The sequence below is a fragment of the Balearica regulorum genome, chromosome 1 (assembly GCF_011004875.1).
Source record: "Balearica regulorum gibbericeps isolate bBalReg1 chromosome 1, bBalReg1.pri, whole genome shotgun sequence".
NCBI classification, from domain to species: domain Eukaryota; kingdom Metazoa; phylum Chordata; class Aves; order Gruiformes; family Gruidae; genus Balearica; species Balearica regulorum.
Genome location: NC_046184.1, coordinates 197,943,843 through 197,959,698, shown reverse-complemented (window position 1 = coordinate 197,959,698; position 15,856 = coordinate 197,943,843). Strand labels below are relative to the sequence as shown.

General features: G+C 36.5%; 1 protein-coding gene across 9 annotated transcripts in view; it reads left to right on the top strand.

Annotated features, from left to right (window-relative positions):
* SGCG (sarcoglycan gamma) overlaps positions 1-15,856 on the top strand; it is a 151,424-nt gene that overhangs the window by 70,219 nt on the left and 65,349 nt on the right. For 7 of the 9 annotated variants that reach the window (XM_075742182.1, XM_075742181.1, XM_075742178.1 and 4 more), the window contains one exon: positions 3,500-3,697. In XM_075742182.1, coding sequence (XP_075598297.1) covers positions 3,503-3,697 — 195 coding nt within the window. In that variant the 5' untranslated portion in view covers positions 3,500-3,502. The remainder of the gene's footprint in view (positions 1-3,499; positions 3,698-15,856) is intronic. The other 2 variants (XM_075742180.1, XM_075742185.1) reach the window with 1 other exon arrangement.

Below are 15,856 nucleotides of genomic sequence, written 5' to 3'. Positions count from 1 at the left end.
GAATCCCGGCAGACTTCACCAGCCAAGTATGAGATCTGCCTGTCTAAGGCTTTCCTTTCAGCCCAGCTGCCTAAACCAGCCCAAACCTATAACAGAATTTTTCTCTGATTTCTCCAGAAAGGTCTGAGATTATTCTCCTATGTAATTTCAGCTTGTGAAGGTATACATATAACTTACTTATATGGTAGGTTGATTCTTCGAGAAGAAACAGTCCAACCATATAAATTCTTAAAGGATTTCCCCTGCAATTACTTGCTACTGGGCCACTAATTCTCTTTAAAATCATGAAATATTATATTGAGTAGAAAAGCTTAATCCTTTTCAAAGCAGTCAGTTGTCTAGGCCAGTATTGCCTAGTTGCTAGGACCAAAGCAATTTTTGGCAGTGTTAATAATGCTCAGGAACAACAGAACTGTTTTCTGTCAGTAAAAAAAAAAAAAAATTGTGCAGGGAACAGTGCTGCATTGGGAGATATCCCCTGTGGAACTTCTGAAGGTCTGAAAACAACCACAAAACTCATAGGCTTTTGACTTCGCCTCATTAAACAGCAGTACATAATACAGTATGTATAAAACTCAACTCACACAATAAACATTTTACAACAGGTTAAAAATGGAACAGAGGAGAACAGGAATCAAAAGAATCCTATCTTGTTAAATTACGTGCTTCTGGACATCATTCTGGTTGGAATTAATTTGACCAAATGCTGGTTGGAATTAATTTGACATGCTAAAACATGTAGGCTTGTACATATGAAAAAGTTGTCTCAAGCTCTCTTTATTTCTCTTTTTATGGAGAGAAGTTAAACACATCTAAGGTGCAGCTCACTGGATGTCTAAAATATACATCTAAAGTCAGATAACTAATTCCCAGCAGGGGTAGGTTTATCTCCATTGACCATAAAGGGAGTCCAGGTTGACTGGCTCAGATATGGAAGGCTGAATTGTTGGTGTCTAACATTGTGAGATGAATCCCAACCTCAGAGACCACTGTGATGAGGCTGACCTAAAAACATGAAGATCTGAGAATTTCTTTACTCTTTAGTTTCTACTGCAAAATTTACCTTGAAGATGTAGCAGAGAGCCACACAAGGAACAGGCAAAGTTGAGATGCCACAGCTAGAAATGTTGTCGAAGTCTCAGCTGACTTCATGAGCCTGTGCAGTTTCTGAAGAATGGTCCGTTTTCCCACAGCCCTATTGAAATAACCTCTTAAGTGTTCTTAAAAGTGGATGTTATTTGTCTCAAAAAAACCCCAATCTATCTGGTGAAGGGGGCTTCTCTTACTACAGAAATTTCTGTAGCTGTCATCTGTCTTGTTATACTGACACTTCACAAGTCTGTGTAATGAAGGAAACAGTACGAAATGGAGAGGATACCCTAAGTGAGGTTATTAGATAGTTGTACTATACCTGAGCAAGAACTGCATGGGTTATTTCTCAAAGTATATCTGTTGGTGTCACCAGATAACTGTTACTGCATCCTGTGCAGTAAGTTACAGTGTTCAGGAGAAATCTGTGTGGAAGTACAGGTAAAGGTTTTTCTAAGCATTTTATGAAGCCCATTGTAGGTATAAATGTCCCAATTTGTCTTACTTGGCAGAGCATGGTAAAGTAAGTTTAAGATAAAGGGCAACTTCTGTGAGTGATATGGTTTGTTTTACAATGGTTAGCAGGAAAATAGGAAAAAAATAGTAGCAACTCATATATAAACAGTATCCTATAATCAGTACTAGGTACTTGAGGAATACATGGAACTGAAAAATATAATCTGATAGCTTTAAACAAATGTAGTTCATGTGGTGAATATTAAGTACTGTCTTGTAAATCTACAATGTTTTGCAGTGATGTTAAGCCAAGTTATTTCAGAATCTATGATTCTCCACTAATAAATCATTATACTATTTTCAGTATTTTCAGCAGATGAAAAGATTTATATACATAGTGTCATGAGCAACTGAGACTGATAGCAACAAATTAATTAGAATATTGTCCTATAATGGCTGTAGCACAGTTTCATTATGAACTGCTGATGGTCAAGTCTCATTTTTTAATATAAATAAACAATTAAAAGATTTTTGAATGGAAGTACAGAAATAAGAGGAATACTGCATATGTGCAAAGAGATAATGCATGAACTTCCGTTCAGTTGTAAACTTCTGTTGCGTTCTCTGCCTTGTGGTTTGATAGGGAGCTAAAGGAACAAAAGATGACATCTTTCTAAAGCTGAGGGTGAGAACTGAGAGCCACAAGCTTGTTACAGACACAGGATGGCCTGCAAGAGACTTGGAAAAAAGCTTTTTTAACAACTTAGAGTAATTCAGCAGCTGGGCAAGGATGTAATTTAATCACATTTTGAAAGTTGTGTGTGCAGAGCCCAGTGATCTCATTCCCAGGAGTAAATCCAGAATTGAGAGGGGACCTTGTGTGAAACCTGTCTGAAGGCACTCTCATTTGGGAACGTTATATTGTAGGAAAGTTGACCGGTTTTTGGCCAGATGCCTGCAGATATACCTGGCTTATGGGAAGTGCTGGAACTTGCAATACCTATTTTCTTTTTGACATCCATGGTTGTGCTGGCTTATTTTGGTTTATATCAGTGGAAATGAGACAGATGCTGCCCACTGTTGTTCTAGATAAGCAGGTTCAGCTGCTGAGATTTTATTCGCTTGGCTGAAATTATAAGCTTTAATGAATGGTTTGAATTGTTGGTGATCTCTGTGCTGTTAAGGTGAAAGTTAGTGAATATCCTCGTGTGTTGAGAAGTGCGATCTAGTGAGATTTCTTTAAATTCAAAGAATGCTTCTTTAAGAACTATAATATAAAGGTTTTTAAGAAGTTGCTTAGACCCAGTAAGTAATGTTTTTTATTGCTAGTACATCTTTAAATATGAATATCTGATAAATTGAGGCATCATTATTTCCTTTACATTATTAAGAACCATTTAATTTCTTTATATACAGATTCTGAAGCTTAACATATTTGGGCATTCCTGTGATACACAGTTAAGTTTTGCAAGGCAAAGAATGTTTTTTCTTACTGAATTGAGGAAAGTATATATAGAAGTGTTTTTAAACCTGTGCTTACAAGGTACCATTACCACTTGCAATTACTTTACAGCAAAATAATATTGTTCTGTGAGATGCAGATTATGATATGATCCTATGAAATATTTTGTGATGGGAGAATTTGAATACTATGAAAAATGGGAGCAAAGTGTTGTCATTCTATATAGGATAAAATAAAATTGTGCCTCCTGAAAATAGCAATTGATGCAATTCGTATATTAAAACATCACATTGTGTGTACCAAAAGGGAAGACTTAAGTGTAATTTGAATGGGACATGATGAAAATGCTTTCCAGGTAAAACTTAATAAGAGTTTCTAGTTTCTAGTAACTTGCTATTACAATTATATCTTCATATTTTCCTTGGGGTTTTATATAAATATTTTTTATTTAACTCAAACATCTAAGCAGTCCCTTTTTTTTTCTTTACATAGCAGATGGTACGTGAACAATACACTACAACAACACCAGGCACTAGCCTAGAGAGGCCGAAGAATGAATATGTCTACAAAATTGGAATTTATGGCTGGAGAAAGCGTTGCCTCTACCTGTTCGTTCTCCTCCTGCTTATCATCCTAGTTGTGAATTTTTCTTTGACAATTTGGATTCTTAAAGTGATGTGGTTTTCTCCAGTAAGTGTCCTCTTTAATTTTCCATTCTTTTCATATTCTCTTCCCTGCCTCACCACTTCACTGATTTCATATGTACATCAGCTTCTCTGTATGTAATAGGTGGTTCTTTTTTCTTCCTTCTCAACTGTAATTTGTACTTTGGTTGAAAGTATATAAGAAATATCTATCTTTGAACATAGTTACTGATCTGTATTTTCTGTATTGGTAATAATCTTTAAAATACTGAGTTGGTTGATACCTTACATTGAAGTGAATTCTGACCATTCTAAGAGAATGTATTTTACTGTTGTCTCATAGTCTCTGTTTAGTTTATATTTTATATATGTGCTTGCTGTGATTTTACCTCATGCAGAATTCCTTAGTGTTAAAATATTGCTGACAGTTGCTGTTTTTTCTTAGCTTCCTTCTCCTGTTTTTCAGCATCTAAAATTTAACACTTTATTTGCCCAATTAATTATAGCTCAGAGGTAATTATTAATACTTCATGCTTGAGGGTAAGCAGCTATATTATTCAGGAATAAATTTAATAACTTTCAACTGTCATACATATTTTAATATTTGTAATGTAATTTTGCATGTAGTAGATTAAAGGGTAACTTTCAGAAGTCTACAAGATGTAGTTTTAGTCAGAATGCAAGAAAATGCATCAGTGAATATTGAAGCTAAGCTAAGTTGTTCCTAACATGCAGTCGTGATACACAGATTATTTGAATAGACTTGTTACTATTATTTACAATATTAGTAAATTCCTACAGCTCTGCCCCTGCTACTGAAAAAGGTGTTATATTAAAGTTCCCATTATCTATTGTTATTATGCCTCTGTCCCTAAATTAAGGGCATTTTATCTTCAGAGAAGCATTTCTATACTCTGCTTTCTCTTACTAAAAAGAAAGTAGGTTAATTTTAAGTGCTACTTACTAATATAGTTACTACTGCTTGAATTCCCATGAAGTTTCTTCCTCCACATAAATTCTTTTCAGCACTGTTACTGTCATACAGATTACAATGCAGAACATCTTAGTTCACATGTAATTTTTCTGTTATGCAGTTCACACGGAAGATGTGCACTTAGTGACTGCACACCATGAATCACAGAGAACATGAATAACTGTTAAAATTGTTTTCTGTGTGTCTCAGATTTATATTTTTTAAGGAGTTTGAAAAATGATTTTCTGCTGGTTTGGTTTCACTGTATGAAACTGCTTATTTCTTCTCCAATATCAGTCAGGACTAAAAAAATAGCATCGGAAACTCCTATCTCCTACTAGTTATCTGTGAGGAAGGCACCAAATGCCTTGATCTGCTGAGGCACAGTGACCTTGGCAGCAGGAGCAGTGGAGTAACAGCTCACGTAGTGCAGGCTGACATCCTGTCACAGCGTGGGCTCTGAATGCCCTGGTTATAAGGGGTTTCCTAATTCTCTGTTAAAGAATCTGTATTCCTGACATACCCGGTTAAATAGTGATTTAACTGTAATGCCTTCATGCATTTGAGATAATTCTAGGGAAATATCTGTTTTTCAGCTAAATATCAGCTGTAAGAACATCTGTGCAAAGTGCATGCGTATGTCACAATCCTCAGCAAAAGTATGTGTGAGGTCATTAAGAACAGAGAACTTCTTTTGCTGGGTGGTGTTTTAATAGAGTATATCTGTCAAGACAAGAAGTAACTTTGAAGATAACAGGAACAGCATCCAGAGAAGCACTGCCGGTCTCTAAGCAAAGCCTAAGAAAGAGTATAGGGGTTAACTGCGTGTTCAAAGTCTGGAAGCATAATTGAAGCATCACGGTCCTTTCCTGTGTCTAAGGAAACACTGTTTGTAAAGAATGAGGGTAGCAGTCATGAGGGTAACACTCTCATCAAAGCCTTTTCCTGATGGAATTAAGCATTTATGCCTCCACGTTTTTGGTTATTGTTTGGAAAAGAGAGGTAACGATATATTCTCAGAAATAGTTTTTGTGGTTCTTGAGTTCTAAGCTTGACAAGTATATGCTTTTTAGGAAATCAGGTGATTCATGTATATATTACTTATCCAGTTAAACATTCCCATTATTGGGAAGTGTTCAAAAGTAATCGTGAATATCCTGTGCAGTCATCAGTTATTTGGCAAATATTAGTCTGTCAGCTGTGATGATACTTTTTATATTTATTAATTATGTGTTCTAGGTGTATTATGTAGAGATTATACTACTTATTATGCTTAATATTAATAATAGATACTGTATTTTTAGCTAATAATTTAAAAGTGTTTGGCCCTAGTTTTAAAAAAATACATTGAAATGTTATCCCTCTTAACAATATTAGAATATTAATAGCTAATAAAGTATTAACTGTTTCTCTGTAAAACAATACAAGCAGCAAATTGTATTCTTACTAAGGTTGCTAAACATTTTAAAAAAAACTTGATAAACATTTTAAAAGGTATTTTTATAGTACAATTCTGAAGAGAGTTTATGCTCAAAGAAAACTTTAAACATAACATGATTGTAGCATGTAGTTTTATTAGGAAAACAGTTTTGCAGTATAGTGCATAGGGGTGTTGGTGCTTTAGTAATTGAATGACATATTTCTGTAGCACAGTCCTTTCATGAGCCCACTCAAAGGTGACAAAATTGTTATGTAGACCTCAAAGTTTATTTTATTAGATAAAAATTGTTTTCTTTTTGTGTTTCCTTAAATCTTTCATTAAATAATAACTTGCAGTATACAAAAATCACATGCTATGTCTATTCATAGATCCAAATTAAAATAATAATGAAACTATGAACAGACCTTCAACAAGGTCTGGCATAGAATTAATCCATGCACACATCTCCTGTCTCAATCCAAAAAAACAGACAGTGTGATAAATACTAGCAAACAAGCTAAGCTGATAAAGGAGAACATGAGCCAGGCATAGACATGCTGCAAGATGAATAGATTTTAATCTCCTTGTAGAAATTTGGAAGGATGATGAAACACGGAGACTTTTCTAAACTTGATTGTTTAGCAAACTTTATTGTTTAGGCCTTCAGCATTAAATGAACATGACTAAATTGAACAGAATTTAATTTAATTTCATTTTATAAAATCTGAACTAAAAGGGAACAACCTGAACAGAAAATATATTCCTTTTCTCATACTGCCCCAATTATATAACATATGAGCATCCGCGAGCTGTGCAGATTGATTCACAGCTATCAGATATGTCTCTCTTGTTTTTCTTTTTCTCTCCCAGAGTTTGGGGGGGGGGACAGGGTCTCAAGGGTTTTTTTGAGGGGTGAGAGAAGCAGGCTGTGGATTTGTTATATTCGGCTGTTTTAGAGAAGATAGGATCAAATATTTATGCCTTGAGCTTGGTGAATAAGGTGAAATAGAGTAATTTAAAAACTACAGTTAGTTTTGCATGAAAATTAGAAAGTTTGAAAAAAATGGAGGTTGGGGTTTTTTTCCCCTGGACATATCATATCAATATTCTGCATGAAATGGAAATTCCAGGTTTTGTTTTTAACATATTGAGGCTTTCTGAGAACTAAAGGAGACTGCTAGTCCAAAGAGTTTAGCAACTAAGAATCTTAAGGGATTTAGGGCTGCAACAGGGCAAGGATGTCGGTAGTCCTGTGAACAATTCTGAAGGGTCCAGTAGGTCTGAAAGAGGGGAACTTTAGTGTCCCTGACATCTGCTGAAAGGACAGATGTGGCAGGATCGAAGCAGTGATGATTTCTAGAGGGTGTCAGTGATAACTTCTGGATGGGACAACTAAGGGTGGCACACAGCTGGATCTGCTGCTCATGGGAGGAAGATCTGAAAGGTAAAGTTACTCAGGAGAGCTGGTGTTTAAGGACAGTATCCTCCAAACATAGGAATGATCTGTCCTGATACTTGGGAAGATAAGTAGCCTGGCTTAACTAGACAGGTTACTTGTGACAGAGCTCCAGTGCAAAAAGCAGTACAGAAGAGATGGAAGCAAGGACAGGCTATAAAGAAGAAATTCAGAAAGATTCTCTGGGCCAGGAAATGTGTCAGATTTCCTGTGTCAGGAAAGCCAAAGCTCAGCTTTAGTTAAGACTTAAGAGGGACAAAGGGCAACAAGATGGGCTGCATCCATACATGCAGAGACAACTGTCTGATTCCCTTGCAGTCACCCTCTGCTGTGTTTGCAAGGTTATGGAGACTAAAGAGATCCTCAATGATTGAAGGAACGCAAGTGTTGCACTTGTTTTCAAAAAAAGAGGCCAAAGGGACAGTCTGGTGAATTATGGGCTGCTCAGCCTCACTTGGGTCCCTGGGAAAATGATGGAGCAAGTCTTCTTGGAAGACATTTCAGGGCCCATGAAGGACAATAAGGTAATGGGGAACAGTCAGCATGGATTTACCAAGGGTGAATGATGCCTGACCAGTGTGATTACCTTCTGTGATAAAATGTCTGGATTTATAGACAATGGGAGGGCACAAGATGTCATTTACCTTGACTTTAGCAAGGCTTTTGACACTCTCCTACAATATTCTTGTACCCTAGTTAGACTTTACAGCCATGAAAGGTGGACAACCAGACAAGTAAAAATAAAACTGTCTGGATGGTCAGGCTCAAATGGTAGTTATTAATGTGTTGAGGTCTACATGGAGGCCAGTAATAATTGTTGCAGGGGCCTATCCTGGGACTGGTCCTTTTTAACAATTTATCAATGACTTAGAAGAGGTGGCAGAATACTTGCTGACTTTGCAGATGATACCAATTTGGAGGTACCGTTCAACACTTTCAAAGCTCAGGCTAACATTCAGAGGAGCCTAGTCAGACTGGAAGAATGGTCCAACTTTATGAAATTCAAGAAGGACAAATGCAGAAGAGCCCCTGGCACCAGCACAGGCTGGGACTGCCTGGCTGTGGTCAGCTCTGTGGAGAAGGCCCTGGGGGTTGGTGGGCGGCCATCTGAGCATGAGCCAGCAGTGACCCTGGCAGCAACGAAGGCCAACAGCATCCTGGGCTGCATGAAACGGGGCAGAGCCAGAGACTGAGGGAAGTGATTATCTCCCTTCACAAAGCACTCATTAGAGCGCACATATGATACCGCCTCCAGTTTTGAGCCTCCCAACAGAAAAAAGATTTTGACAAACTGTAGTATCATTTTTGTCTTGAAGAAGTTTTATCTTGTGGCTGGCCATCCAATGTTGCCAAGAGAGAATATCTTTTTTTCTACAAAAAATATTCCAGTAGTGATTTCCTCTGAAATGATTATTATTATTAATATCTTACTATTAATTTTTCTTATGCTTCTGACAAAGAGAAGAGAAATGCTTCACAAGAAAATATATATTAGTTTCCTTTTACCTTGTTGTCTTTAATTGATTAAATCACTGCATAATTTTAAAATGGTCCACTGACTCAGCTAGTAACATTTTCAAGACCATCACTTTGACTAGACTAGACACTATCATATGAAATAATGAAAATTCATCCTTCTAGACACTATCAGATCCTAAAATATTTAACTAGAAAAATACTTAATATATTCAGTGCAAGAATATTCCTTACTCTCATTGTTCTTTTCCAAATTCTTTTTTCATATAGACTATAAATTGGGCATCTCTCAGTCTTTTTAATTGAAACTGGTTTAATTTATATCAAATAATTGATTTTTTTATTGGGCTGGAGATAACACATGTTTTAGCTGTCAGATGATGTGTTGGTTTTGCGTGGCAAGGTTTTGGTAGCACTCACCTTGGAGACAGAAGCTTCTGTTGTATATCTTCTGCTCCAATTAATATTTAATGAATTTATATGAAATAGAACAAACATGAAAAAGAGAAAAGATTTCCAGCATCAAATTACTATCATATGTTAGTTAGAGCATGGATCTCTGGCAGAAGATAGGAGAACAGATTTTCCCAGGGAAAGGAGGAATTTTAATCTGGGAGCGCAACAACCCAGTTGAGTCCTGCAAACACTTGTTCTTAGGTAGAAGGACATCAGTACCTCTTTGCATGGCCACTCTTTATCCTCGTAGGCTTTATTTGTAAGATGGTCACTTAGGAAATTTTGATTTTGTTTGTGTCCAATAGTGATGAGATAATTTAACTGCAAGAATATTAGTATGCCTAGATCTGCTGGACAAATGAAGAGGACTTTTGACAATCTGTATTTTGGAATTTAATTCTTAAATTACTGAATTATCTTCCATACTAATTGTCAACATACAAATTCCGTATTGACATGACTGTGGAAGGCTGCATGACTGCAAACAATTTGGAAAAAGTTGGACCGTGTTTGGCTAATCTGTATAAAAATGTTTTATACAACACCAAGCATTTGAAAGCTTTATAGAGATTAGCTGCTCAGTAGGAGACATTAACAAGAGATATTTGGCTTCTCAGTTTGTTACATAACTGATATGATTTCACAACTATAATCCTTTGCTTGCATTGCTGCAGACTAGTGATTTCTGAGGGCTTTGTTGTGGGTTTGTTTGTTTTTTTTTTTCATTTTTACTTTTCCATTATCTTTATATTCCTTAGGGAAAACTAAGTTCATGAGACTGATTTCACATTTTCTCCTGAATATAACAGGCTTCAGCTGTCCTATCCTGCTGTCACACAGAGAATTAGTACTCTCATCCTCAGAACTTCACCTGCAATACTGATCCATTGTGTCTACATTATAATCAGTGCAGACTTGGACCAAAACCTCTAGGTCACTATTGAATTTCTCTCTCAGTCATATGCTCTGATTCGGCTGGTCCTGTGTGGAGCCAGGAGTTGGACTCGATCATCCTTATGGGTCCCTTCCAACTCAGGATATTCTATGATTCTATGATTCTATAGATTGTCATGATAGCGTTCTAAAACTCATGTGTGAATCTCATTGGAATCATCTGATCAGATGATTACCATTTCTGATGCAACAGGAAATGTTGTTGAGAAACCCCACATTAATTCAGTTATGCTGTCATTCAGGTTATGCTACATTATCGTAATGCCAGGAACAGTCATGTGCCAAAGATTATTCCTAACTTTTTTAGCTTCTGATGGAGAAACCCATGCTTCCATGGGTTTTCATGGATACCACAGCTATCAGAGTCTCCTGGAAGAAGAAAGGTCAAGACAGTTGTCCTGTTTCATGTTGATAAGGACAGACAGTAATGAAAGAGGAGTGTTTTCCAGGATAATTAGTTGCCTTTCTCCAATCTGAAGTTTGGCATGAAGGTTTTTCTCTGACATAAAATATTAAGCACAGTGTGAGTAAGAAGCAGACAGGTTTTAGATGCACTGCCAGTCAAAATGATTCGAATCTGCGCTCAATCCCATGTTCTGCCATCCATGTTAAACCTTACTTGGGTTTGAGTCACTAACAAGAGGAAAGGCAAGCCCTAATACTAAGCCTTAGAACAACTTGTGGATCATCTTATCATGACAGGAATGAACTTTGTATATGGAGGGCCAAGCCCACAATGTCCAGTCCATCAATGCATATTCTAAGCATGGTTCTTCCTAAGAACAGGACAAATGTGGTGCCTGTTCTCATGCCTGCACTTCAGCTGGACTTGCAGACATAGGCAAGGAGAACTGGGAAGCTCTCTGCACATTTAGACTAGAGTATGGTCTTTACTTCCAGTTTGTCTTTTATGCACAGGTATTTCTGGCACTGAAATAACTAGGACAATTGCTACAGTTGGCCAAACAAATACAGGATTTTCCAAATACTATTCACAGTTATTTTCTTCTTTTGGCTTACTTGTAATTAGGGAGTGCTTCTACCCATATACCTGTTCCCAGAAACTTTTATCACAGACATACCACTCTGCTAATCTTCCTGGATTCTCATGGGCAATTAATAATGAATAGAGAAAAAGTATTAAAAAATATATTTTTTTATTATTTTCCAAAGTTTTCTATACGGCAATGCTAATTCATTTATATTTAATTGTATAAGAAAATGTTGAAAAGCTACCTATATATAATCTTACAACCAATGGCTATGTATACACATTAGTTGGCTGATAATTATATTGGTCTAGATCTATAAATATTATATGTATTTTATAATCAAATACTTATGTAAACAACTATGTAAGCACTTGAAAAATTCAGGCATTGAAGATGGAGGGGATTACTTCAGGAAATGTGATAAATATGAAACTAGGAATGTTATGAATTAGGAAAGCAAAATTTTAGCTGAAAATCAAGTTGCACTTTCTGACAGTGAGACTTACTAGACTGTGTAATAGCATGCCTTATTAAATTGGACATGCCCAATCATTTGGAACATTTAAAACCAGACTAGACAGCAATAAAAATGTATGGTAAAGAACACTCATTCACAGCAAGAGTTCTCCTTCACTGCAAAGACGTACACTAATGGACTTGTACAGCCTTTCCATGCATTTTATCATTAACAGTTTATGCTCCATGGAATTAGTTGCCATTTTGAGAATGTTACATTTTTAAATAAAATATTTACAGTATTTTCATGTCGGAACACCAGTATTCATGGAATCATAGAATCATAGAATGGTTTGGGTTGGAAGGGACCTTAAAGATCATCTAGTTCCAACCCCCCTGCCATGGGCAGGGACACCCTCCACTAGAGCATGTTGCCCAAAGCCCCATCCAGCCTGATCTTAAATACTTCCAGGGAGGGGGCATCCACAACCTCTCTGGGCAACCTGTTCCAGTGCCTCACCACCCTCACAGGGAAGAATTTCTTTCTAACATCTAATCTAAATCGACTCTCCTTCAGCTTAAACCCATTACCCCTTGTCCTGTCACTACATTCCCTGATAAACAGTCCCTCACCATCTTTCCTGTAGGCTCCCTTCAGGTACTGGAAGGCTGCAATTAGATCTCTCCGGAGCTGCCTTTTCTCCAGGCTGAACAATCCCATCTCTCTGAGCCTGTCCTCATAGGACATACGTATTCCATAGTTTCTACTCTGAATAATGTTGAACAGCTGTATGTTTTTCCATTAAGTTAAATATAATTTGCCTCCAACCAGGCCATAGTCATTCCCATTGTCTCTATCAGACAGTGAATATTTAAATATTTTATGCAAAGATTCATAGCTGAAAAGAAATATATTGAGATACTTATTGCAGAAAATCTGTTATCAAAGAAATTAAGACTTCTCAGTAGTGTGATATACACTTACATATATATATATAATGTATTTTCTTAAAGCATTTGATTCATCTGAATTATGTTATGAATTAAATAATGTATATGTAAAAGATTGTGTAAGAACACTTGTTTAAATGAAAACTATCTAAGTTTACTTAAAATAATTGTTGGAACAATTTATATTGATAAAGAGTTTTTAAAAAATCTGCATACAGTGAGATTATAGTGTACATGCAAGTTTAGGAACTGTGGACAGCTGAGCTCATAAGGGCTTGGCTGCAGCTCCTGATTCTGCTTTGCTAGTTTTAAGCTGTATGGGGAAACTTAAATGAAGTTTCTGCTCTTGGCAAATCCTCTGCCAAAAGAAAACCAGATGTTCTGATCTCATGGTCTGATGTACCATCTTCTTTTCTGAGTCCAGACACAATCTGTAATGTTCAAATGCACATTTTCTTGGGGTTTTGGCATGTATTTTTGCTCCCAGGAGCAAGCAGAGCTGTTCTAATGTAGGAAGTAGGAATGGCAAAATTTACAATTTGAGTAGCTCAAGCGTGACCTGAAAAAGGTCTCTATCCATCGAACTTAGTCTATTTTTTCTAGTGCTATCAGCTGACTTCATAAAAGATGTTAAAAGACGTATTATATGTCTTTAGATCATCATTTACTCAACAATATTATTACAGAGATTCACATACCCAGTGAAAATTTACTGTAACATTCCTTAGAATAACACAAGTGGACACAGAATGGTTGAGGTTGAGGACACCAATGCATAGCATTTCCAAAATGTGAGACCCAGGGACTTCCCAGTGCCTGGTTCCAAGTCCACATCCTGATTGTGCCCTGCGTGTGTGTGAGCTCCACCCCTGATTTCAGGTGTCCAGGTGCTTACAGGAGTGATACCTGCAGGCCCTCTCCTGTGCAAAATCCACTTTTCCAAAGGGGTGCTGACATGAGTGATGGCAGACACACCATGGTGTGCACCTACTCTGCAATTTAGTACCCAGAGTCAAGCCCAGCCTACTGAAATAACCATGAGATGGAGAAATTGAACAACTTAGGTTTAATTCCTATTTCTGTGCTCCATATACAAATAATTGCTTATGCATTCATGCATGAAATCCAGCCATCTGATCAGAAACATTTACTATGCAGAGTTTCTGAACTGCCATTTTTCCATGTGGGACTCTTAGGACATCGATTTTGAGACTGACACTAAAATGACCTAAGCCTGCCAAGCTCCGGTAGAAATCAGTGAGACAGAAAAGTAACCACTGTTCTGAAATGGCTTCATAAGACATACGTTTGTTTAAATTGTTTGTATGTCATGTTCCAGTTCAGGTATTATCTGTCATGTTAGTACTTGCAGCTAATAAATACCTTCTGTGTATTTCTGCAATGTATAGCACAAAAGGGCCTCCATCCAGATTGGGGCCTGAGAGCATGACAAGACTAGGAAAGGACAGTAAATACTGTGTAACAAGCAGTTTCCCATTAAATAGACACAAGCTTTGATAAGATTAATCCAAACTTAAAAGTCCATTCTCCTAAAATGTAGAGATCTGGCTGCCAGAAAATTTAGGGACTATTAGTATTGAATTATACCTTTGGAGTTCTGCATTTTTGTTCCTCCTCTCTCTTATCCCCCACAGAAACTGTTTCCATACAGGTCTTTCAAGGAGAGAGGATCAGCCTGTAGAAGGCAGAGTCAGAACTGGATGTATCATTCTTCAGAAGAATCATACAATTGCCTTGGTGTGAACTAACAAGAAATCCAATTGTTTCTGTGATTTTTTTGCATGTCTTTGAAGACTTCCAGATATGTAATAAAGATCTTACTAGTAGCTTTACTACTGTTTTTACAAATCCCCGAGCCTGTAAATTCTAGAAGCACATGACCACTCCTATGATTTCTTCCATTCCTTTTTATCTAGCGTACATTTTCCCATTGTTAGTCCTTCAGTTTAAGAAACCTACCTGCCCTGTCCACAGAAGTAAATGTAAAGTCGTTATAGTCTCGGTTCCTCAGAGGCCTTCCACAGTTCTGTATCAGATCTTCACACCTTTACTTAATGACCCCAAACCTCCATCACTTGTTTTGTCTACTCATTTTTTGCTCTAATAGTTGTCCTACTTCCTTTTAGTGAGTGTCCACGTGACATCTACATATATTTTCTATGTACACCTTACAATGGTCTTACATATTTTAAATTATTTCTTTTTTGACTTTTAAAATGTCTTCCAGTTAAAAGGCTTGTCTGTGCCTTCATGTCTATTCAGACAAAACAATTATGAGAATTCATGTTTCTTCATACTTAAATTGCCTAATATATAGGTGTACTGGCTGCTTACAAACTTTTCCAATTATACATTTCTGTATACATAAAGTTGTGGGGAAAAAGCAATTGAATGAAGTGTAATAATAATTAAATAATCTAGAATGAAAATGTAATTGAATTAAAAAATCCTCATTGCTTGTGCTGGGAAATACACAAATTGCCCTGAAACTTTCTCCTTACTTTTTATGTTGAAAAATTTAATTCATGAGTGCAAAATAGTTGGTTTGTTTTGGGTTTTTTTATTTTCTTGTTTCATCTTTAACTAAATAAAAAATTTGACAATGTATGATTGGGTCCTAGCTATGGAGTAGGGCATAGATTGGGAATTTTCAAAAATTCTAAATGTAATCCAACAGGAATTGCAAAAAATTCTCACTCTTTCCAACTTTATATTTCATTTCTTTGTCATTGCTGTTATTTTTAGGTATATTGTGTAATTAGTTTATACAAATACATGCTAAGCTACCATTTTGTTGATGCATAGCATATATTTATGCCCTTTTAAAGATGATATTATTGTCAGTGCTAGAGTAGAGCTTGCTGTGATGGGGAAAAGTGAAAAGATTTGTTTTCCATTTTGCTTGGTAAGACTTACAAAAATACACTTATCAATAATATCATTGGAGAAGCATCATAGGTGATTATATTGTTATGTGTAAAATCTCTGTGGTCACTACAAGTTTTGGTACCATGAATAAAAAAGTGGTCATTATGGCATTTAGCAAAGGT